Below are 26,208 nucleotides of genomic sequence, written 5' to 3'. Positions count from 1 at the left end.
ACTGAAGGAGAGAAAAAAAGAACTCTTCAAGTGTTTTTCACACACACCTGCAGCTATACACAAGCTTCCAGGGAGTAGAGTAGAAGGCAGCAAAATATCACGCCACCCAAGGTGCATAAGTATTGAACAATGGTGCCTTTTTCATAATACATGATGATACGGCCTGCCAGGTAGATTAAAACCCACAATAAGGCATCACATTATGGGTGGTAACTGGTAAAATACACAAGAAATCTTTATATTCATGTGTGATCTCTGGATTTGATCATGTTTGTGCATGTGCATTCATCCCATGTGTTCTCTCAGTCTATATTAGCCAGATGAGTGAGGACCTCAAGCTCAAATACTAGGACAGATGTTTCAAGACTGTAAGTGAGGTTTTGCATTATGCATACATTTTTTTTTCACCACCTGGCTGATGGCTATAGCCTTCACGGATTGGTCATACTATTATTTTTTTGGTTTACATGGACCCATTCATGAAAATCAGTGCACATCAGTGAAGTATACCAGCTTTCCCCCTGTTCCCAGAGGATACAGAGAGGGTTATGTGTACTGCAAGCAGCACCATGGACAGCGTCCCATTCAAAGTCACCTCATGTTGACTTTTATGGAAAGTTGTGGGGAAAATTACATGTGGGAGCGCCAAGATTAATAAAAAAACATCCAAAACATCCATATATGTCCAAAATATGAAGCTCATTTTGTGAATAACTGGAGTTATTAAATGTGCCTCATGTTAGAAAAAAGGTAGGCTATACTTTTAATGTATTCAAAGGTAGTGTACTAAAGTTTTGATGTAAACACTTAAGCTGAAATCAGTTCTCAAGAAATGCTGAAATATATTGGAATTTTACCGTACATATATTCAGTTGTACATATAAAACCATTTAGCTATTACTAATATAAGCCGCTTTGACCAGTCAAGAAACAACAGCCCCAAAGTGTGGCTGTATATGCTTATTGATCATCCAATAAAACGGCTGATGCCTAACAACCATTATTACAGATAGTCACAATATCTTTTAGTCTCCTAACTGTATCCATATAGCTTCCATAACGTAAGCAATATTTTTGATATTTCTGCCATTGAATCATATGATGGCTTGGAATATTAAAGTATTGTTAGCCTATGGCAGGATTCCCATTATCACCTGAATTTATAAACCATTTTAGCACCATGGACAGCAACTTTAAGGAGCTCATGGCATTCAAATGCCTGAACGGAACTCTCTTTGCAGAAAGGGTGCCAGCTCCAGAGACCTAAATTGAGCCAGTGCAAACCTATAGCCTCTGTTTCTGGAACAGCTGTCTGCAGTTTGCCACCATTCTGCTGTTCGGCTTATTTTCTGAAATCAGTTCTAAGTAGTAAGTAGTAAAGTAGTAAAGCATGGCGGAAGTGGCGCGGAAAAAGCAAAACGATAGATGAAGTGGGTATAGATGAAGCGGTGCCGATTAAAGGGCGTTAACATTCTTTTATGTCATGATGCAGATTTGTCCTAACTAGTCGACTATGTCAGAAATGCTTTTGCAAGAACGGGGCTGATTCAAAACAGTAGATGGGGTTTTGAGCAAAATTACACCAACCAAGCTGAAAACAAGCTTGATAAAACATGTTTAAGTGTTCCCTATACCTCTTTAACTTTATTTTAAACAAACAAATCATTTAGAACTTTTGAGATTTGAAACTAACTAACTAACCAACATTTTAGGAAATCTGCTTACTGAGAGTTAGATGAGAAGCTTGATATTTCATGTCTGTCAGTACAATGCAGGACTACAGCCAACAGCTAGTTAGCTTAGCATAAAGCCTGGAATTTAAAATCCACCAGAAGTTCTAAAGCAGTGACCGATAAAAGTGACTGGGCGTCCCCGCTCCAGCCTAATAAATAGAACATATAGCCTTACCCCCGGTAAAACCGTGAATTGTTGGTTCACACTTGTTTTTGGAACGAGATTCCAAAAATGCTGCACCAATAATAAGTAACTCATTGTTTACTAAAAGGCTTAAGAATATCCAGACATAGATAGAATAATACAACTAAAGCACATATGTTCCAGCATGCTCTTCAGTAAGTCAGTGTAGCTACTAGACTGTGTGTACATTGTGTGGAAGTCAATGTGTAGACCAAAATTAAAGCCTACATGTAATACTTAAAAACCATAACGCGTGCGTAGATCTATAACATCGCAGATTAAATATACATTCACGACAGTATATACTACAGGTTAAGCAGAGCTTTTATAGTATGAAACCACAAGAACACAGTGCACTTTATCTCTGTGCACTGAAAGTGCGCTGTCAATAGGCTAAATGAAATTACACGTGTTTTTCAAGGCAGCCTATTGTATGGCATAAATTACTAATAAGTGCGCATGTTACGATAATGCTTGATCTCGGTGCACGAGGCTGGGGTTTATCTTTACCCGAGGTGGAGGGAACTAAGTCCCATGGGAACAACGTCACTCCCCTCGGCATATCAACCACAGCCCGCTGTATGCGCCTAGCAGAGCACCACAGAGGACGTCAGGATCGCATCCATCCTCAACGCGAAATGCTTTGCGAACAGAATATAACTCGAGCAATCCCCCCCCGATTCCGTGCGTTTCGGCGAAGAGGCATTCACATGCTCCGGCATACAAGCGGGCTGAAGAACTCCTCGGAGAAGTGGGAAGGCAAATTCTAGGTGGAGAGTGTCGAGCATGGTCTCTGGTAAAGAGAACGTCACAAAGAGCCAACATCTGTAACTTTGGGATTTACTTGTAAAGGCGCTTTTTACTGGAGATCGTGGGATATTCTTTTTGTAAACATGCCTGTCAGAAGAGGTCACGTTGCGCCACAAAACACATTCCTTGGAATGATTATTAGGAAATTCGAGGGAGAGAGTAAGTATCTTCTTAATTTACAATTAATACTACCTAATATACTTAAAAAATATTTTTTTTAACTAATTAACCTTACGGTAGAAATGATGAATGTAAACATGTTAGGCCATTTTGTGGAGAAATAATTATTCCCATTAAAAACATTTTATGGGAATAAAAATGTTTTTTATGGGGATAAAAGCATTTTTTTTTTTTGCCAGACTTTCTTTCATATGGAATGCAAACCAAAGACCTTGGCTGAATGTTGATCATCATCATTGCTTTTTTTTTCTATACAGTGGCAGTTAACTTAATCAACTTCATTGCTAATTGCTTTTATATTAGCTGACGCCATGTTGCTCTGAGGTCCGATTTACCACAGCAGTACTCATTGCATACTTTTTCTTTACATGCAGACCGGAAATTTGTGATAGCCAACGCCAGGGTGGAGAACTGTGCAATTATATACTGCAACGACGGTTTCTGTGAGATGACGGGCTTCTCGAGACCGGACATCATGCAGAAGCCATGCACCTGCGACTTCCTCCACGGCAACCTGACGGACAAGGAGGCCATAAGCCAGGTAGCCCAGGCTGTGTTTGGGTCCGAGGAGCGCAAGGTGGAGATCACCTACTACCGTAAGGATGGTGAGTAAGTAACCTGGTACGACAGTGTCGCTGTCGCAGTAAAGGGTCTTTTGTTACGTGTTGCTCCTGAGAAAGCACCTACTGCAGCTCCTCACTATGTCAATCACTCCCTGATGTGGCCTGTCAGCCTGTTACCAACCAGCCAGAGTCAGTTACAAGATGTGTTTCAGATTCAGACATTACCCCTGATAGAGGAAAAAGGGGTTGGCAGTTGGCTCTAAAATAACTCCTTGTGTAAATTTAAGCCAGAAGTATTTGGTGAAAGTAAACCGATACATATAGACTAACTTTAATCCTCCTCATACATCAGCAGGTTTATGCATACGGATTTAAAAATAATGACCTTGTAGAGCAAATAATCACCATATCATCCAAACAGAAAACAACATGTGTCGCATATAACATCCACCTTTAAACAACAACACATTAGAAAATGGTTGTGGTGGTGTGGTGTGAAAATGGCATGTTATTAGTGTTTGGTTATATGCATTACAGAAGAGGTGTATAATAGGCAAAAGCTCCATGTCCAAACGTGTAAAAACACAACGGTAGTATTATGGATATATCTTTTTGGCACCCGCCATGATTCACAGCATCATGTGCCTGGATGACAAAAAAAGGTCTGGCTGCCAAAATGATGGTGTGGATGTTTTGCATTGAACGTAGAAATAGCATGAAGCAGTAGGTGCAATGTCAAGTGATCCACAGCTTGTGTGCTTTGATGGACAGAGTGAGGGATGGTGGTAGTGAGACAAGGCTCTCCTGCTGTCCTGTAAAGTTCACGATGTTCTCTAAATTTATCAAAAATACATTGGCTTAACACCTTTCAAATTTAAACACATTCACAGTGTATTTGAGATCCATGACGCATTTAGCCATGTTGTGGTTTGCAGCAAAGTTGTACAGCAGCCTTAGTAGACAGCGGATCAATCCTCTAATCTGTAAATTGCTGTACATGTGGTAGACTACAGCATTGTCAGTTTTGCATAAAACATGCTTTCCTTTTAATGCTAGACCGGTATTTGTCATTCATTTTTGGCCATTCCTAGTGTCAGCATGAATGGTGCACTGATGAGATAGGAATCCTGAGTCAGAGAGTATTAATACGATGTTACCGCTCAGTGGCATAAATCCCAGGATCGAGCAGCTCCTGCCATGCTCTCACATGAGGTTTTTATGGTCAACCTGACATAGCTGTACAGAGTCAATTCAAAAGAACTCCTCCTATAGAGCATCACTTTATAGAGCTTTTTTAAATGTTCATTTTGTGCCAGCATTTGCACCAACACAGGCCAACATTTGTGTTTGTATGCGTGTTATTGTTAACTCATATTTTGTTCTCTGAGATAACTTCCAAGTCATATTGTATATGAGGAGTCTAAGCCAGAAAAAAAGAGATGTAATATTTTATTTAATCATAAGGAGCCAGGGCTTTCATTTTTAATTGTGAGTTTGATTAGATTCTAGGCCATGGATACATGTTTGATCTGCCATCAGCTGCCATGTACAACTCTTTGTTTGATGTGTTTTTTGTTTTTTTTTTTGCTAATCAGGAAGAAACCAAGAGCCAGCTGCTACACTGCTAAAATAGATTGTTTCAGAAACCTGCAAGACAATTGCACAAAACTCTCCAGGGTTTGTTTGTGAGGGCATGAGCAGCTTGGTTTTTGACAAGCAGGATTTTAAAGCAACTTAATTTAGTTTCCCATCTTACACGCATATGCTGTAGTCAATCGAAGCATCGTGTGCATGTAATGTTTAAATTGTGGCGGATGAGAGCTACAGAAACCTTCCGACATAATCTTTGCTCCGTCTCTTCACAATCCTCCCCGGTGTGCATCGCAGCTTTCAAGACACAACTCCTAATTCTCCTCAGAGGAATTTACAGTGAGCGTGTGTGCTCATGAATATAGATGTGAAGGCTGACATTGCAGTGACTGGAGATGAGCAGCTTACAGGGTAAATGCATTAAACTGGTATGGAGGGACACAATCCGCATGCTCCCACTGCTATGTGGGAATGAAAGATGCATGTCATCCTTGAGAGGGATGGCCATATTGATTCAAGTCGCTCTACAAATTGAAGCTGACGGGTCGAAAGTATTTCGTGTCTCCTCTCCTAACTGTATTTCAAGTTATCAGTCCTCATGCAAATCACTTAATCCCTTGTATTAAACCCCTTCCATTTTCCATGCACCTACTGTACGTCCCAAATCACACAGGCATGTTTAAAAATAGCGTTAAAAAAATCAGCTCAGATATATTCCCTGTTCTATTTCTCCCTGATTTTTCACACAGAGGATGCAGTCACTCTAAACACTCGCTGAATTATGATCTATAGACATGCCTAAATGCTTTAGTCTTTTGAGTAATTCCAAAAAGACATAGTGTAGTTTGTTTTTCCTCTTCCATCAATAACTACAGTGGGGAAAAAAAATAAGTTTGAGATTTGAGGAAGCCGTGTGACATCAGGAGCAACAAAGCTTTGTCTTTTTTCACTGAAAAGGCAAAAAGTTAAGCTGCTTACATGCTGAAACATTAAAAAGTAGTGGAACAATGGGGACCGTGGGAGCACAGCAAAGGCCTTCAGCATGAGGACAATTTAATTTTATGTTCCCCTCTATGTGAACAACCAAGTCGGGTTGTGAGAGAAGATACCACACACACAGTCCTCCTCCAGCGATGATACATAATCAATGAGATAAATGCTTTCACTTGATGGCTTTGTAAAGCTATCCAATACCAGAGGGTGTAATAATACTTTGTACCTGAATGAGTCTTAACAAAAGGAAGCTGACACCGTGCAGAGAGAAGTTAAATAGATAATTGCTATATAACAGTGGCAGCTTAGCTAACCGTGCTGAATGATCTGGGACATGTGGTTTGCGTGGGTGCAGGGTTTCATAGGTGACTCCCCACTGAGGGGACTGAAGGGCCGTGTACCCCTGCTGAGGGTTTAGTGGCAGGGGTGCCTACGGTGCACTAGGTGTGCTGCAGGACTCTTGGGTAACCACGTTTCAAAAGAACACATCCATTTTTCATCACGCTCAGCCCTCTTTGGTGTCTCGCAGTATGTGGTGAAACACATACAGAGCTTTCCTCATCATGTTTCATCTGGTAGATTGAAATCAGCTTGTCCAGCTAGATGTTGCAAATTAAAAAAAGCCCTGTGGGGATTTCCATCTTTGTGCAATGGAAAGTGTAGATAACATGCTATAATTTATACTAATTTTAAAGGGATGACATGGATACGGTGTTATTAGAGAGACATTTGCATATTTATTTTAATGGACGGTTTGCTGCCATTGCTTAATTACTTTTTAATTACGATGTGGAACAGGTTTAGCAAGGAGGAGCAGATGGAGCATTGAAGACCATATGAGTACAGGTCTAACTTTGCGTTGGACAGGAATGTTCATCCACGGCTATTTTTATCTCATGGGATGCTTGTACTGGAGGTGGTAATCTAATATTCCTCTCCATACCATCTGTGTTTTTCTTAATCAGTCACTGTATGCCAACTTAAATTTTATTTTAGCATCCATTGCATTCAATCTGCCAACATTTGCGCCATATTAAACTGAATAAAAGATCACAGAGCGATACATCATAAATTGATAAATGTAAACACAAATAAAATGTAGTTTGAGCCGGAGCTGCTAGTTATCCCTGATGGCTTTTGAGACACTGATTGAAGATGAAATTAGGCCTTGCTGTGTAGCTTACAGCACTCTTGCAGAGGCGAGATGTTGCCACGAGGCCCAAGGACTCTAAACAAAGGGTTAGCTTGAATGGCCTCTCCCTACATGCCCTAGTGCCGATTGGCTATGCCCCAGTAACGTTGCGTATTGGCTTAAGCAGAATAGCCCTAAACAAGAAACATGTCAGATTTCATTATACAAGACGTACTACCAGGCAGTAGTCTGCGGCTGTACTGTTTAAAAGCTCCAGTTGTGGATAATAGTTTGGTTGAAAGATGCAAAGACAAAAATCAGCGCTCAACAGTCATGTTTTTCCCTAGAGCAGATCAGCTGATGCAGATTAATATGAAACCTCAATACATGAATTGAATAACAGGGTTTAAAAATAGCTTCGCTTTTTGAAATAAGATTTAAAAAATGTATAGTGGTACTTGCACTTCTATATGAACAAAACCAGTACTACTGTACGTATTTATTTATCTTTAAGACCTCTAACAGTTTCACCACAACTCTGTTTGACCTGTGAGTCGTTATTGTGAGAATGTCCAAAGGATCACTTGATTAAGCAGCAATGTTTAAATAATTGATGATGGAAATAGAATCTACAGTAATGAAATTTCCATCATGAAAAGGGAGCTAGTCTTAATACACTGTCCATTCATTCAAGCAGGTGGTAATAACATTTCTTGGCTCACAGGGTAACACTCTACCTAAAGGTCAGGGAATTAATTTCACTCGCTCTACTGTACAATGATGTTAACCATGTCCAGCAGCTACGGCCAAGTTTGAAAGATATTATGTTGTCTTGTTGACTGATGTAGAAGATTAAGGTTGGATAGCCTGAAACCCAAATGTTCAGTAGTTTTCAGTAGCACACATACTGTACACTACAGCTCACATCTATATATTTAATGGGGTCAGAAGTTAATCTTGTCAAATGTAAAGGTTGAGAGAGGATTCCAAAGAGCTTGTTAGATGGTACAGTGGAGATAGAGTTAAAAGCACATGCACATGGACAAAACACTCCATCACCATCACCAATTGACAAGATATGTCACATTTAGGGAAATAGAGCGCTGCAAATAAATAAATCCAATTTAAAACAATTCACCAATTTGAAAAGACATAGACACATGTAGAAATGTCACACGTACAGAAGACAACAGAGTTACAACACAAAACAAAGTTTGATGTTGGATACAGCATGTTCAGGGCTTGACATAAAAAATTTTCATCAAAAAACACTGTGGCTGGTGGTTTTCCAAAGTTACTAGCAACTCAGCATTTATAGCCACAATTTTGTCATTGGGAATTTACATTTTATTTGATTAAGACTGACTATGGTGTGCTACAATTTCTTTGAAACCAGATTTGCAACCCTTTTAATGTAAATGACCACTGTAAACACCCTAATGAAGACATGAAATGCATATAAAAACACGACGTAAGAACATTCCACTGGTCCAGGACTGCTCCCACCTTCACCCCAGATCTCAGCAACACAGGTTAAGAGTGTGTGATGAGCTCCTGCCCTTTAGAGTCACCAACATCTACACTAATAGAGATATAAGATGTAGAAGATGTGTTAAAAAAATTATATCAAATCAGTAACTTTTAAAGATGCTACATTTAATATTTAGAGCATTAACATAGCAGCAAACAACTATTGGCTATTTAAAGATATGGAGGAGTAATGTCTACCTGAGCAGAGAATGAAGTCACTCTACCTCTGTGTGTTTTGTAATCCAAGCTTCTCTGTTTAAAAGCTAGTCAATCCCCATAGACCCCCGGGTTAAAAAAGCCCAAATTTACAAAAGAAATAAACATGTCGGGTACAAAAAAACGGTTTGGATCGCTAAAGCTAATATCCCTGTTCATATCAACTATACAGGGGAGGATTTTTTATCTAACTCACCTGTTTACATTTTATTAAAGTTTAAATTAGGCATAATTAAGGGTTTTGCCCTTTTGAGTAATAGGTGGGTGCCATCTCAGGTCGCTAGCTATCTCTTCTGCTGTATCAGCGATCCAGCTCCTTTCCCATTTTTAGTTAGGCTGTGTCGTCACTGCCATGATGGCGACGGCTGGAGAGCTTTGAGCTTCACAACACCTCTTCAGAAACCTATGGTTGACATCATGGAGACTACATCCATATCTTATCGAGTCTATGCTCAGAACCTGTTGTCCATTGTCTTTATGCGCATACATGTAAAGGACAGAACATAGATTGACTGGTAAATCGAGAGCTTTGCCAGCCGGCGTAGCTCCGTGTGCGGAGCGCGACAAATTTGAAGGGAGCTAGACATATGTTTAGTGCATAAGCACAAACAACAGTCAGAGATTATTCTCACTGACTCACTGTCATATGTAGGTGACCCTCTTGTTCCCCGGGGAGAACTCAAACACAGCAGCGCTCAGCTGGGGGCTCATGAGTATCCCCACACCCGCCCGGCACCTCTCAGCCTGGGCAACTCCAGAAAAGGCCAGAGTCCAGCCTCTCTCCGGGAGTTTGGTTTCAGAAAAAGTGCTATGTGGAGGTGAGCCCAACTTTACCTAGTTTATATAGCTCCACCTCCTGCACCAGCTCCAGTACTATCCCCAACAGAGAGGTGACGATCCACATCCCTAGAGCCAGTCTGCAATGCCAGGGGTCGGCACACCTAGGTTTTGGTCAATGCCTATCGTTGCAAGTTGTGGGCCCACAGGGCGGCGACTCCATGTAGATTTTTTGGGCTGTGCGCGGCCGAGCACTACGTGTTAACGGCCGCCCACCAGACCTCCTGCAGACAAGCTCCCCTCCTAAGTCTGGCTCCAAAAGGGGGCCCTGATACGCCCCTTTTACGGGTAAGGTGGTACAACTTTAAGTAACATGACTGAGTTTGAAATGCACTATGATTCATGATGGTTTATATCTCCAGTACATGTTGTGGTCATAGTCGTACATTATACAGTACATAGCTTCTTTTACAATTGTAATTTCCCTATGAATTTGAAAAATACCATAGCTTCTCATGAGTTTTGTTCATCATGCTGCTCTAGCTGAAAAGTTACATCTGCCAAGGCAGTTAGTCAGTCAACAGGAGGTAGCATCAGAGATAGGATCCGTTCCATCTGTTTTTATTCACATAGCATTGTATGGCTTGACTTGAAATGCATAGTTTGGTTTTAATTGTATCATAACATAATGTTAGGCAATGACATTTGATTCAGGCTCTCATAAGTCTTGATGCACTATTTTGAATACACACAACATTCATCATGGAATGGTATGGATCTCAGTTAGTAATACTAATGGATAAACTGACTACTGTTTATTGGAATAAGAACAATGAATAATAAAAGCTTTGGGTTTACATTATTTTCCCACCAAAATATCAATAGGCTCTTGAACTTTGTTGGAAGTAAAAAAGAAGATGAATAACACAGTTGTTCCCAAACTCAATGCCTGGGACTGTCTTTCTTCAGGTCATGAATAGCTCTGCTGGTCACATGACATACCACCACGGATTTTAGCTGGAGGAAAGAAAAGCGCTCCTTGTTTTATTCGCAAAAAGTTCCCTTTGTTTACCAGGATAAGATTAACGTCTGCAAATACGCAAGTTTACAAAATCATAAATGATGTAGTGATGAGAACATAATCACATGTTGCGCTGCACAGTCTGCTAATATAACATAGCAGTTATAAAGAAGCCTTTCCTTTGATCCATTTTTGGTAGAGGTGACATTCAGCAGGAGACCAGATGAGAGGGGACCCCCATGGCTTAGCCTTTAAGCACGACCATTGTTTTCCCATCTGGTCAGCTAAACTCTAGCCCAGAAATATTTCTGCTGAATTCACCATCTTGGCTGTAGACAGAGCATAGTTATATGTACACTAGATCTCTGTAATCATGTAATACAAATATTCGTATAGTGTATTACTCCTATTATCTCGTTTTTCAGATGGGTGATTTAGGAGCTTATTATTTCATATTTTTTTGCAGCATTTCATTCTCAAAAAAATATTTAAATTGTTCTATGATCATGGCTGCATTCAGTAAAGTTAAGAAATGAATATGCAATGCATGGGTTATTGCTCAATTCAGAAAATTGAAGAGTTCCCTGTGTTATTTAGAGTTGAAGCACCTCACCCGAAAAAAGGAAAACCAGGGCCCCCTTCTGGAGTCAGACTTAGGAGGGAAGCTCGTCACCAGAAGGTCTTGTGGCCGGGCCTTAACACATAGTGCTCGGCTGGGCACAACCCGAAAAAGACCACATATAATATGTTTATCTTATACGTGTATATATGAGTATAACCTGTAAAATGAAATCACACATCGAAATTTCATAGTATCACATCAAACTCCCCCTTAGACAAGACAAGAGCAGGAAACAAAGACATCATTAATGTTTTTAATTAATTGAAAAGGGTGGAACACATCAGGTTACAGCATGCAATTATGCAATTGTCATGCAATTATGTTGCCGATCTATCAGTTTATGACGTAATCTTTCATAGAGGAAGATTTTGGTTATTTCGTCCACCCATTCATTCACTAATATACTGTATCTCCTTTAGTTCAGTAACGCAACACTGGACAACATTGCCAAATGTTGGTGTTAACTATATTAACAACAACATATGTTGGGAAATATGTCATTTGCACATTCTGGTTGAAAAGCAAAGAATATGTGGTTAGAATTATGACATTAGAAATACAGTCAATATGCGATGCTGTTCGTGTAAACTTGTACTCAAAACTAATCTCAATTCCTGCCTTGAACCCTTGTTGCATGCCATTCCCTGATTTACTGTCGCCCCTCCAGTATCCACTTTTAAATAAAGGAAAAATGCCCCAAAAATAACATCATTGAGCGAACATTTATCAAGGGAAGATTTTAAGGATTTATCACTAACAATATTAATTCCTGCAGCCTTTATCAGATAATTAAAAGTCGATACTGAATAAATCTCTCACTCACTCTGACAAACGAGCACATTGTTCAATCAAACAAATCAAAGTCAAAACCAAAAAGGCTCCCTTTTATACTGTATACGGGACAATGTCGAATTAAGTGAAGGATTTCTGGGAAATGAAGGAAAGTGCTTTTTTTGAAAAGGGGATCTTCTGGGGATGGACTCACAGCTATCCATCTCTCTAAGCACTGCTCTTCTACTTTACAGCATAACTTAACCATGTGCCCATGACACTATGTATGGAGTATAGACCTGCTGGACTTAATATACACATACAGCACATACACATGCTGTACTATGTATTCACATTAATTCACATGATACTGTTGAAACATTGAATTCTACCTGTTTTCTCAAATACTGTTCATTTTTTATGTTTTCCATTCTCTTGAAATTATATTATCATATAGTCAGTGGTGACAAAATGCAGCATCACTTCTGTGATTTGATGCAGAAATCCTTCCAACAGAACTCTGGCATGTTGAGGCAGACCGAGATTGTTATATTTAGTCGGATAGCAAGTCTACTGCTAATGAATGCTGCTGGCAGGGTGTCTGTGAGCCATGCAGAGATTACAGGGAACACTGGTAATATGTGTCCTCTGTGAGTAGGAGCAACACAACAAGCCAGACAGAAAGACAGTTAGTATTAGATATATTAATTCCATAGTGTGCTGATTAATTTCAAGATAGCTTTCTCCCGCACCAGACATGGTCACTGTAATATTGTATCTCAAGCTGGTTGTATGGGAGCTATTGTGTTCTTGTTTAGGGTCCAGTGAGTAGCTAGTTTCATTGGTGGGCAGTTGTGCTCTCAGGCATCAATAGCTTCCACTCTCAGCTATAACCAGTTCAGCTGATAAATTGGTGTATTCAGGGCTCAAGACTAAGTTTAGATCATGGATTGTTTTCTGCTCCACCTCACACAATGTTCGGTGTGAGTGATTGTTCCTATGAGCACATTGCAATTCTCTAAATTGGCTGTAATCTGTGCTGCCTGTTTGATCTATTCTACTAAACCCTGCAGTCTGCACCATGCTGGGGCTCTCGCATTACATTTGTCCAAGTCCTGCTAAGCTTAGTCATTTTCATCCTACGTCTTGCTAATTAAAATACTTGTAGTGCATGTATATGACACATGCAGCACACATGAATTCACACACAAATATACTTTGTTTAACCACCCCTGGGCTCAATTATTTTATCTCTCGCTACTATTTCATTTGCTCTGACATGCAGGCATTGACCTATAAATCGGTTCAACTTCTCCTCTGTTTTCCCAACATTTATGTGAAACCAGAGGGAGGTGTTAGTCATTTTTAGATTTTTGTTTAATTAACATTCTATATAATGGTTGCTAAAATGACTTGCCTGATTGCAATAGTACTTGTTGATACATTTTCCCTTGGGTTGTTTTTTTTCTATAGTTTTAGGTTGAATAAAGACATCTTTGGACTTACCCTCTTAGAGGTGACTGGCAAAAGGATAATGAATGATTCTACTTTTTGACACTTTGTTTCTCTTTCAGGGTCTGACTTCCAGTGTAACATTCATGTCATCCCTGTGAAAAATGAAGAGGGCGTGGTGATGATGTTTATCTTAAATTTTGATTTCATCGCGGATGAGGAAAGTGACCACTCCACAGAGAAGATAAGCCCAACGTCCCCTACAAAGTCAGATCAAAGTGAGTATTTGATATGCTATTCCCTCCTTACTATGATATAAATGCACCTGAAAAAGCATTGCTACAGAGAGGGACTATAAAAATAGAAATGGGACCATTATTTTGTCTTTGTTGCTGTGGCATTTTTATTAGTTGAAATTTCATTTTCATCCCACACCAGTATTTTCTAGGTAAAAACATCTTTCATGATCAAAGCTTTTTGATGCCGTATCAAAAAATTATGCATGGCATTGCATTTGTCATTCATTTGTCACATTTTCTATTTTTTTTCCTCCAAATTAAACCTTTGCCCATTTTGTGAAATGGCACTATTCCTAAAGAAAAATAAAAAAATAAAGTTCTATAAAAATAGCACTCTACATCTGTTAGACACTAATTAAGCACTAGAGATTTTTATTCCGTTCCCTGAGATGCTCCTCCAAAAATTGTTTCCAGCTTCTATTATTATTCCACAAAAATATGCATTATTTAAGTTGCCTGTACAATGCAGTTTACAATGATGGAATGCACCGTGTATGAGCAGTCTACTTACATGACCTTATCTTGTTGAAAATGTTTAATTATTGATCGTTATATATTTGTTTCATGTCTTAGGAGAACACCAAATATACAGCATTTATTTTTGGATGTGTGTCAGTAGGTGTAAATGTCAGAGAGACGTTCCAGCTCCTCTCCGACCGGAGCTCAGCTATCCACTTCCCTCAGCATAAATTCATCCAGGGCACTGGCATTTGACTTGTGCTGCACTGTGTGTATGCATGTACGTTATTTTGTGCATGCATGCATATGTGTGTGTGTGTGTGCGTGTGCATGCATACATGTGTGTGGTTTCTAATGTGTGAGCGAGTGCCTGTGTCCGTTGCCCGTTGCTAACATTGCTAATCAGAGTTGATTGCTTGTGACCGTGCTACAGTGAGGGGACCTGTGGGTAGATGGGGTAGAAAACAATATGATGTGACTTTTGATTGGAAGGAGTCTTGACTACATGCAGACATCACACTTTAAGTATGACCTTACTATTGTCTTTATCTTTGAGCAGTCCTTAGATAGCGCCAGGGCATAAAAGTGTAATTTTTACGCTATATTGGGTTATATAAATGCATGTATTCAAAAGCATGTAGACCATTGATACTTAAAATTGACACTAGCGAAGAACTTCATCCGGTTGTCAGGCACAATGACATGACCGTTTCAAGGAATGACTTGGACATGTCCCTGCTTTCAAAATTAAATTCAGTTATTGTTTAGCACTTTACCTGAAACGATCAGGGAGAACATTCCCAAAAAGCCTAGCCATACATTTTGGTGTAGCGGTCTATTAGAAGTGATTTTTGGACATTGGGGAGCGAATTATGATCTGCTGTTGACAGCAGGCAAAAAGCCCGCAGGTATCAACTAGCACAATATTGAGCCTGGAAGAGAGTAATCCCTCTTTCCCTGAGCTGCCATCTAGAACACACCATTCAGCAACTTCAATATGCCTGTAAGGCCCAAAACCTGAGACAATATACTTGTTGTAAATTGCTCAGCAGAAAGATACACTGTTCGGTGCACAGAGACTTCTTTCCACTGTTTAATCAACAACATTAGAATATATTAACTTTAAAAATAAAGGCCCAGCCGAGCCACTTTCTGTCAATATGAAGGTCCACTCCTGGCCCTTTACAGATGTTTAAGCTCCTCATCTTATCCCTAAGGGTGAGCACATACTCCCTGTGAAGGGAAGTTACGTTGGCTGGTTGTATCCACAATCTCATACTCTGAAATACTACCCATAGCTCGTGAGTATAGCTGAGGGCTGGAAAATAAATCAACTCCTAAATCATGAACTTCACCTTCAGGCTCAGCTCAGCTTTTTCAGCACAAAAGACCATGTCACTGCCAATGTCGCATTGATTGTCTTGTTAATCTTACGCACCATCATTCTTTCTCTCGTGAACAAGACCCTGAGATACTTTAACTCCTTCACTTGAAGCAGCAAACTTGCTCACAGCTCAAAGCACAAAATCCACTGTTTTCCAGCTGAGTAAAATGGATGTGGAGATGCTTATTCTCATCCTCGCCCCTTTACGTTTGGTAATGGAGTATTAAGAAGTCCTAAATCAGGCAGCTGGAGTTGCTGTTTTATTCTTGAAGACATTTCATCACTCAACCAAGGGATGTAATCAGTCTAATCAGTGGGGAGTCCCAAGTAGGAAGACGTCTTTGGATGATTCACACTTAAAAGTCACATGAGGTGTCATTAAGGCGACATGTGAGCTGTTTAAGTCACATGGCAGTTATGTGTGTGCCACCAGAGTCCCATGAATTAAGGTGTGAAATAGTTTAAACCACCTCAAAGGAGATGTAAGGACAGCGCTGTAAGCTGCTGATTTTTCAGGAAAAAAAATGGCTTTTGTCAAAACAGCAAGATCTAGCAAAGACTCCAGAGCAACACACAAAGAAACAAGTCTGGGCAGTGAGTAGATGGAGTGTCCAATCAACGCAACCAAGAAACACACTAATATACATACTTGTTCACTCTCATGACCATAAACCCAAATATAAGTTTCAGCAGGCTCATTATAAACAAAATGGGACACTTCGTGCCCTGTTTTTCTAAATTAACAAGATTATTGTCTTAGAATTCAGATTTTCAAAGAAAAAAAAACTGCTCTGTTTTTCTGAATGAAAAATCCTGTGAGAAGCTCTCACCTATATCATCTAATAAATAAATGTGCCCATGAAATAAATAAATATGCCTATCATATGGCCTAATCCTTACATATTACATAATTAAATGAGCCAATAAATATACAAATAAATGTATAAATGAGTCAATATAGTTCAATAAATAAACATGTTACTTTTATTCATTTTAGGAGAATATTGTTTCATAATTTATTTCCCAGCTCTTATTATCTGTATCTAAAAATAAAGTTTGGCTACTGTAAGTTTTTATAGTATAATAAAATGTATCTGTGTGTAGTACCATTATTTATTTAGGGGGTACTGTATGTGTGTTAATGGTGATGTCATTGTCGAAGGGTTCGGTTGTGGTCATTGATACTACCGTGCTTTACTTAAACCGCTCCAACAACAAACTGCATCTAATAAGGTTTGATAGCGCTAGACTTTTCCATACCACAATATGTTATTCAGGGATTATATAAACATTCAGCCAGAGCAACAGTCAAGAGCATTGATGACAGTCTCCCTGCAGAGAAGAGACAGGAAGGTTGTCCATATCTCTTGCCAGCTCAGGATGTTATTATGTTCCTTCTCAGGAAACTTGTCGAGTGTCATGGCTCTATTGTAAACTGCTATAGTTGTAACATCAGCACATTTGGCCAGGGAATGGAAACAAATGGCAATGACGTTATGTAAGGAGGCTGCTGAGAGATGGGTGCCTCGCGAGTGAGGCAGGCTTCACTTTTCACTTTCTTTCCTCCTGCTATTGTTAATGAGCCAAAACTGTCCCAAGAGGTCATTAACATTGGCTACTGTGTCCCTTGTGGAAATGTGGTTTCTATACAAGAATTTGGTGAGGCATAATAAATTGATTGTGCAATCTGCACTGAAAGGAGATGATTTGTCAAAAGCACATCTGTTTTGATCGGTCTTAATTTTCATAGTTTACTGCACTGATCTGCTAGCATGGCAAATGTTTAACGCTAGACAATAAAATATTCTGCTAAACATTGTTTTGTTAATTAAAAGACATGAAGCTTAAGTTACAAAAAGATTACAGAAATTTGATCCCCTGCTTGTCTGGGGACAAACACAGCATGGATGTCTTATTAAAGATTAATTTGCATTGAAGGCCTGCAGACTTGAGAAACCAGAGCCAAAATCTGTTCATCTCATATGAGTGGACATGTTTCAGAACCTGACGTTCTTCACGTTGGGCCTCCATGTACTTTTTTCTTATTACTGTTGTCGCTGAAGGGGGAAGCCGACATACCAAAAGAACTTTAATAATAATATTACTTTTCTAATTAATTATACTTTGGTATATCGATTATCCTTCAGTCAGAAAAAGGAGTTTGGTTCTCCTGGTTCCAATTTCATGACCTTTGCAATTGATGAAAATGGGTCTATGAATTGAGCATTTTATCAGTTCTAAATTACATTTTTTATGTGTCAGTTTCCGTTTTGCCTCATGTCTTGTAGGCAGCATAAACCTGTTGTCCAATCATGGCTTTCATTATGTAAAAAAATGTCTATGGGATGTTTTTATTTTCCAGTGCTGTACACTGAAAGCTTAACAAGCTTTCTCATAATGTTTCTCACTTTTTAGGGAGAAGTAGATTCTTCCGCTTCCGCCATGCTGCTTTGAGCCTAATGAATACCAAACAATCTCTTCCGCAAGAGGACCCAGATGCTGTGATGGTGGACCCGCCCAAAGAGAATGAGGGCTCAGTAGCCCTGCGGAGCTTCCCTTCACCTACCAAGAGCATTTGCAGTCCCATTGAGACCAATGACACGCATGGCCTCATAGGCTCAAGCCACCACTCTTCCCAGGCTAGCGTCGGCCCTGAACCACTTGGACATTCATCCCCTAAACACATCTGGGAGAAGCTGTACCAAACAGGGCCTCACCAATCTTCCACCACCCTCTCAAACACCTTCCCCAGAGGCAGCATCAACAGCATGAGGCGAGCCTCATCTGTCCATGAAATGGAGGTCTACAGTTCAAATTCCAAAAGCCTATTCAAGGATCGTCATACCAGTGACGGTATGTACAGAACTGCAATATATAAGTAGAGCTTACAGCTCCAGCAGCAATTTGTGTAAAGCACCCAACTGACCCATCCATCCCATTATGATTGAGTTTGCATTAGAAGGCAGACCAGTGTTAATTCAACCATATGACACTTGGGTCAGATTTAGTCTTCAAAAGTTATATTTAAGAGACAACATTTTTAGATAGACACTGTACTTATTTTTACTCTTATTTTGTATTAAATATATATATATATATATATGTTTATTAAAAGGTTTCTTCTTCAGTTACACTGTCAACAAAATGCTCCCTTTGACAATGTCACAGGTAATCATGTATTTTGCTGATGAACCATGACTCTGCTGTTCTGGAGCATGACTTTCAAGAAAGGCAATCAGCAAAAATGCTCTTCATAGATCCACTTTTGCTGGATCAGTTAAGTGGGCTGACTCCACTTAATTATGTGAAATTATGTTTTCTTAAAACAACGTTGTGATTTTGTCACATCAGCCTCATATAGCTGCTCTCATCATGCGCTAATCAAAGCATTGCTTTTAGACTAACCTGCATGAATGTATGCTTGTATTATGTGATAACGTAGTAGTGCTGCTGACTAGCTATTCTTCCAAACTACGCCAGCCGTTAATTATACAGTATCTGTGGTAAAATCCTGAATAATTGCATAGCCATGTACCAACACTATGTTATGTTACGTTACAGAAACACTTACTCTTTACTCAACAGCCACAAATGTCGTAAAAAGTCATTTTAGCTAGAGATGTGTCTCCAGTCCGCCATACTGTTAACACGTGTGTTGATGTGTAACCTGTGATGAAAACAGAAGGACAGTTTTTCAAAACTTTGCTTTTAGGAATATGTGAAATTTAAAAGCTTATGTCTCTAAATGAAATACCAGTTCCTCATTAAATATTTAATTGGATCTAATTCACACCCAAGTATAGTCCTCGGTATCCCACCTTATTCTTACCAACATAAACTAGCTGAGCTGGAGTGCATTTTCCTTTTGTAGATAAAGTAGCTAAACATTCCCTGTAGCTCCTTCACTATCAGCTGATGCCAGAATATAATAGTCAATGGTACTGTGTAAGTATAGTCGGCTGCTACTGTACGGCTACACCAATGCATCTACAGTATCTACAAAGTATCATGATGTCACCCTATTACCAAAACATAGAAATAAGGTGAAGCATGCTTTTTAATATTTATTAAGTCTAAAAACCAATATTCTCTAATGTATTAACTGTATTTGCTTAAGCTCACTACAAGCTTTGATGCTCACTACATCAAGTGAGCAAACAGCTTGGGTTGTTGCTGAAAAATGTGAAATCCTTTCAAAGTATACATTTGAAGTATTGTGTACAGGATAAGATTACCAATGGCACTAATGTGACTGTCATTTGTTCTAAACCACCAGGCGCTTTTAATCATGTGAAGTCCAGCCTGCTTGGCTCTACCTCTGATTCTAACATCAATAGGTATAGCACCATCCACAAGATCCCTCTGATTGCACTCAACTTCTCTGAGGGGACTGATAAGAAGGCTCATTCTCCGCCAACACCCGAGACAACCATCATAGCACCGAAGGTCAAAGACAGAACCCACAATGTCACAGAAAAAGTCACGCAGGTGAGTCAGTATGTTCCACTTTGTTTGATACTGCAGTACCTTCTGAACCATAGAGGCAAACTCTTCAGCCACCATCACAAGACCTGGGGTTTGATTCTCAATAATCCTTGGTTCTGTATTTCAAAGAACACAATTGGCTGTGTTTGATGGATGGTAGCTGGCAAAGGGATTATATCTTCATCACTGCACTGACTCTAAATGTAGTCATTTGATGGAGTACCTTGAAGGTGGGTTGTTGGATAGCGTGGTACTCTGATACACAGCACATATTACAGCTTGCTGGTGAAAACTTCAAAAAAAAGCAGCCGGTGACCCCATGGTTCACCGAGGTAACACATGACTGCATACTGCCCATCCAGGTCAACAGTGGAGGAGAGACATTAAGGACACAAGTGAAGGGCATTCCTAGCTGCAGAGAAAGTGAAGATAATATTGAGGAAAAAATGGGAAAATTCATACTCATCAACATCAGCTAAGAGTAGTTGTTTGAGGAATGGAGACAAAGGACATCCCACTGATCCCTCGTAAAATAATTCATCCTTTTACTTGCGTGCCTTCTGTATGGATTCTTGCTCAAGGACAATGCAGCAGGAGTAACACTTCCTGTCACAGGGGATATCTAGTCGCACAATTCCCTGTTGACAAGACCAGCAGCACAGCTGCTGCCAGCTTGCCAAGGACAGCTAAGAATGCAGGCATCCAACCCAATTTTGATTAATAGATGCCTATGTTTCACCGGATTATACATTCAATAGAAAGTCAAAAGTCATTGAATAGCTTGAATCATCCTGACGAATAATTTTGTTAGGTATAAATAGCCACGAAAACTTTGTGAAAGTGTCACTACAACAGAAAAACAATACAGCTACTTTTGGGCAATGTTAGCAACAACCAAGCACAAGAGAGGCCCAGCAACCTAATATTTAAACATCTTTCAACAGACTCATTCATAAATAAAGACAAATCATCAACATGATTAGCCTTAGTCCTGCTAACTGGGGTACCAGCAAACCACTAAGGTATACTTTTCATCATATCTCACAGGTGCTTTATTCTATCATTCCAGTTGTTCATGACTTTGTTCCTAATAACTTCATGTCATTGTTTTCTGTTTCTGTTTTAATAAGTGCTTCTTCAACCACCCTTATACCCATTTATACCAATTTATACTTGGGGACCCCAGTCAAAAGCAATGGAAAAGCATTTTTGATAGATGTAATTGTTTATTAACCTATTGCACACTAACAGGGGTGTTCTGTCAGTCATTTTGAAGGAGACAGACACAGATGCAGCAGATATAGATTTCCTCATGTGCTCTCTCTATTTTCGTCTTGTACAATATGCAAATGAACTGTCACTTTCATAAGATAGAATAATAATGTGTTCCCAGGGCCCCCAATCGATAGTCCTTGTATGTTTATTATGTTGGTAGGATGAGAGTAAAACACTCTCCCTCCCTGCTGACGTTAGTTTGGAGTTTTGAAACACTGCTGAGACGTGAACACTGCATCTACTTCCTGACTGCTAGCATGGGAAAATCCATAATTCATGTGTTGAGGATAGGGGAATGTGCTGAAATTAATAGAGGGACCCGCCGCCCTCATCCTCACTCCTGCACTATTTTCTGTCCTCTCTCTTTGTCTGCCACTGCTTATTAAGCCAAAAACAGGGGACAGCTTGGCCTTCCTGAGCACACTGAATAATTTATCCTCCAGTCAGAGTTCATTCACATGGGGAAATAAGTGATTTTTGTTGACCAAAATATATGTATAAAAATATATATCAGCACAGTTTATACAGCTCTTCTCCAATTTATCATTCAGACAGTAAAGTACTTAAACTGTTTCCCAAGAATGTGGAAGAAGTAAGTGGCAGTCAAATTATTCATGGGGTTGGGACATAGGCAATCTACTTGTCATCCTGGAGTGGCTGCCTTTACCTAATACTGTTTGACTGCAGAGCACTTACCTTTGTGTGTCACAGTTGCTGTTGAATCAGTTTTCTTGAAGGCTTCGAGCTGGATAAATTACCTGGTGGGCTTCAGCAATTAGGATCATAAGAATTAAGTATGAAGGTGTCTTTAATTCAATTATCAGAAGGATTATCAGCAAAGAAAAACACCATCAACATCAATTTAGACAGGTGACAGAAAATACATTTTTCAGTGATCCTGTTCAATTAAGATGTTCATCCACAATACATTTAAGTGACATGTAAAGTTGGAGTGGCGTAATCAGGTGGTTTACCTTACTGTCCTGACCCTCTCTTACCACTCCCGCAGGTCCTGTCCCTCGGAGCTGATGTCCTACCAGAGTACAAACTCCAGACAGCCCGCATTGACAAGTTCACCATCCTTCACTACAGCCCCTTCAAAGCTGTGTGGGACTGGCTGATCCTGCTGCTGGTCATCTACACAGCAATCCTCACTCCCTACTCTGCTGCTTTTCTTCTCAATGACACAGAGGAACAGAAGAGGCGGGAATGTGGATACTCCTGCAGCCCTCTTAATGTAGTGGATTTAATGGTGGACATCATGTTCATCATCGACATCCTCATCAACTTCAGGACCACTTACGTAAACGTGAACGAGGAGGTCGTCAGCGATCCAGCTAAGATTGCAATCCATTACTTTAAAGGCTGGTTCCTTATAGACATGGTGGCGGCAATCCCCTTTGACCTTCTTATCTTTGGCTCAGGATCAGATGAGGTATGTTATCTCTAAAGCATATATTTCTTACCTGTTTTGTTTTTTTTCTCCCAGGGAGCTTTCCTGCACATCAACCCGGCCATGCTTGCCCTGTTATCTATTTACTAAGTCCGGACTTGTGCCCCTGGGCCACTATTAAAGCCTGAATCTTTCTGCCTCGGCTTTGAAAGGATTACTTTAAATTGCATGTTTTTTTCATACTTTTTTCTCTTTTTTTTTTTTTTTGAATGGTCCTCATTCTAGAATCCATTTACACGGATTAATAGCTTACCAAATGGCAATCAATGATGCATTTATGTGAGGAGCAGGCCAACAGGGCTGTGTGCACAGCTTACGTGCAGATGTGAGATGGCCATTGGTAGGCTGGCTGCCAGGCCTGCTGGCTTGTTTGTTGGTAGGATATGTCCCCTCAGGCTCTAGATCTACTTCAGTGCTTTACCGTGCTTTGTAGGCACTCCATTACACCAGAAAAGCTCCTGATTACAAACCATAATCATCTTTTCAGCCAGGCCGGCTGCTACTGAGTCAGTTCAGTGAATCACAACAAAACAGAAAGAAAATGGACGTTTCTTTCCCCCACAAGACAGTGTACTGTAACAAAGAAATCACAAAACAGTTCTGGCAAATCTTCTCAAAAAGTTGCACGTAAAACATATAATCTTTTGCGTCTGGGAAATCAACGCAAACGATAACATTATAATGAATAATAATAAATAGCCTGTCACTGTGATAACATGCCGATACATTGCTTGCAGTTGCAGCTAACCAGCAGGGTCTTCATCATTTTCAGACTGAACATGCAACGTCCCACTCAACGGCATTCTCATTCAAAAAATAAGAAACAACTGAGACAGTGGCAGATGGTTTTCACAAAGCTCGTTTAATTTAGCAGCTTAACGAGACGGTTTTAACCTACAAGCGCTAAAGTTAACCTTTTGATTGGAGCAGAGAATATATTTGTCTTCCCACAAGATTAAACATACTGTGAGAGGCATTATGCAAAATTGACACCATGTAGGGTTTTGTTAATAATGATAATGATTATAATAGAAATAAAAAAAACAAAAGATTTATTTCAAGCTGTTTCACTGTGAATGTGGTCGGAAAGAAGTTGAGTGCTTTGTCCCAACTTGAACCTACTAAATCTTGTACCCATTAGAGAGGAACAGGGAGAGAAGAGGGGAGGGAGGGTTGTAGTGCTGTGCAGCTGTGTTTCAGTATGAAATTGCTTGTTCAGATACATTTTAGACTTAATTGAACTGCTATTTGATTGTCGAGTGCACTTTGCCTGTTGGCTCAACCAATGCGTGATTTTAAAGGCTTTTAAAATGAATTTTAGTCATGAAGCAACTACCAAAGAAAACAGAATAAAAATCCCTGCGTATGGCACCATTATAACCAATAGAGAGATATAATTTAAAGCACAACAAAGAGAATGGTTGTTGGCTCATTTTTAAACGAACATTTGAAGACAGGTTTTGAAGGAACAACTGACTTTGTATACTGTTAACCCAGATAGAAACAGTTGTGGAAGTGAAAGATTCAAAAGTAGTGGAGCTATCGTTAAACAATTTTAACTTCATTCAGGAAAAGAAACGGAATGAAAAAAATGTCAGCTTTTAAAAAAAATGTTTTTTATTTTTTAAGAAAATCAAGATTGAAGGCGATGCTATAGTGGTTAAAAAGGAGAGTGTGCAGACATTAGACATTCACTAATTGTCAGGTAGATAAATGACCGTTCCAATGGGAATGGTAGTTAGTGCTGCTTAAACCTTTCTTGATGACACAGAAGCACCAACAAACTCCCAGGGAGCCGCTGAGAGAGTGTTACTGCCCGTTCGGTGTTGAATAAATGAGGATTTATCTGTGTGCTGCTGGTGTCTTAGCATCTGTGTTCATTTGCCTTTGGCCAAAGAGCTGTGGGGAGTTGCCACAAGGGAGTCTTTGTCTTTTTTCCTTGTTACAGAAACTCATTACCTCAGTTTGTGACGTGACCCTCTGGATTTATCACTGCTTTAGATTTGTTGTTGACAGAGCATGTCAGAAGATGTGCCTGTGGTAGATATGCAGCAAATAAGGTTGTTTCTTGATAATTGCATGACAAATGAAATGTCCCATACTGAAACCAGATACATTTATTATAATAATAATGTTTTACAATACAGTATTATTATAATACTGTATTATAATAATACAGTATTATAATACAGAACTTTTGTTCAGTTAGTTTGACATATTAACATTCAAACTACTACTGCTATTACTAATAAAATGCCCTGCTGTACTTTTTGTTTAGACCACCACTCTGATTGGCCTGCTGAAGACAGCTAGGCTCCTGCGTTTGGTGCGTGTAGCGAGGAAGCTGGACCGCTACTCTGAGTACGGTGCGGCAGTCCTCATGCTGCTCATGTGCATCTTCGCCCTCATTGCCCACTGGCTAGCCTGTATATGGTACGCCATTGGCAACGTGGAGAAGCCCTACTTGGAGCACAAGATTGGCTGGCTAGACAATCTGGGCGTGTCTATAGGAAAGAGATACAACTACAGCGACCCGAACTCTGGTCCCTCTATCAAGGACAAGTATGTCACAGCACTTTACTTCACCTTCAGCAGTCTGACCAGCGTGGGCTTCGGAAATGTTTCCCCAAACACCAACTCAGAGAAGATCTTTTCCATCTGTGTCATGTTGATTGGCTGTGAGTATGTTTTGGTCTTTTTTTTTTATTTTATTTGAGCATAACTTTATTCTGCTTTTATCTGGCGCAGCACTTGAAGTGGACTAAAGTCATGAACTTCAGTTTGATTAGATCTATTGCATGTATGTCCATCCTGGGAGAAGGATCCCTCCTTTGTTGTCCTTCCTGAGGTTTCACCTGTTTCCCAATTATAGTTTTTTGGGGGGAGTTTTTCTTGATCGGAATCGAGGGTCTAAGCACAGATGATTGTCTGCTGCACAGATTTTGTGCAGCAGACAGGCAAATTAGTGATTTATGATATTACTATGATATGACTTGATTTGGCTTGACTAGACAACAGGTATCTAACTTACCTCTTTTATTGATCATTGTTTGTATTTCAGCCCTCATGTATGCCAGTATTTTTGGAAATGTCTCTGCCATTATCCAGAGGTTATACTCGAGTACGGCCCGATATCATGCTCAAATGTTACGGGTCAGGGAGTTCATTCGCTTCCATCAGATCCCCAACCCACTGAGGCAGCGACTGGAAGAGTACTTCCAACACTCCTGGGCCTACACCAATGGCATTGATATGAACACGGTAAGTAAAAGGGATCAC

The 26,208-nt window shown here is 39.8% G+C and overlaps 1 protein-coding gene across 3 annotated transcripts in view; it reads left to right on the top strand.

The window, feature by feature from the left end:
* Positions 1 to 2,441: 2,441 nt before the first annotated feature.
* Positions 2,442 to 26,208, top strand: part of kcnh7 (potassium voltage-gated channel subfamily H member 7) — a 35,359-nt gene continuing 11,592 nt past the window's right edge. For 2 of the 3 annotated variants that reach the window (XM_031858428.1, XM_031858427.1), the window contains exons 1-8: positions 2,442 to 2,886; positions 3,282 to 3,512; positions 13,697 to 13,852; positions 18,132 to 18,569; positions 19,993 to 20,204; positions 22,486 to 22,911; positions 25,208 to 25,607; positions 25,991 to 26,191. In XM_031858428.1, the coding sequence (XP_031714288.1) occupies positions 2,811 to 2,886; positions 3,282 to 3,512; positions 13,697 to 13,852; positions 18,132 to 18,569; positions 19,993 to 20,204; positions 22,486 to 22,911; positions 25,208 to 25,607; positions 25,991 to 26,191 (2,140 nt within the window). In that variant the 5' untranslated portion in view covers positions 2,442 to 2,810. The remainder of the gene's footprint in view (positions 2,887 to 3,281; positions 3,513 to 13,696; positions 13,853 to 18,131; positions 18,570 to 19,992; positions 20,205 to 22,485; positions 22,912 to 25,207; positions 25,608 to 25,990; positions 26,192 to 26,208) is intronic. The other variant, XM_031858429.1, reaches the window with a different exon arrangement.

Source organism: Anarrhichthys ocellatus, unplaced genomic scaffold (genome assembly GCF_004355925.1).
Source record: "Anarrhichthys ocellatus isolate YVR2014 unplaced genomic scaffold, GSC_Weel_1.0 scaffold20, whole genome shotgun sequence".
Classification (NCBI taxonomy): Eukaryota; Metazoa; Chordata; class Actinopteri; order Perciformes; family Anarhichadidae; genus Anarrhichthys; species Anarrhichthys ocellatus.
The sequence above is the reverse complement of the archived record's forward strand: the minus strand, read 5'-3'. Positions and strand labels throughout refer to the sequence as shown.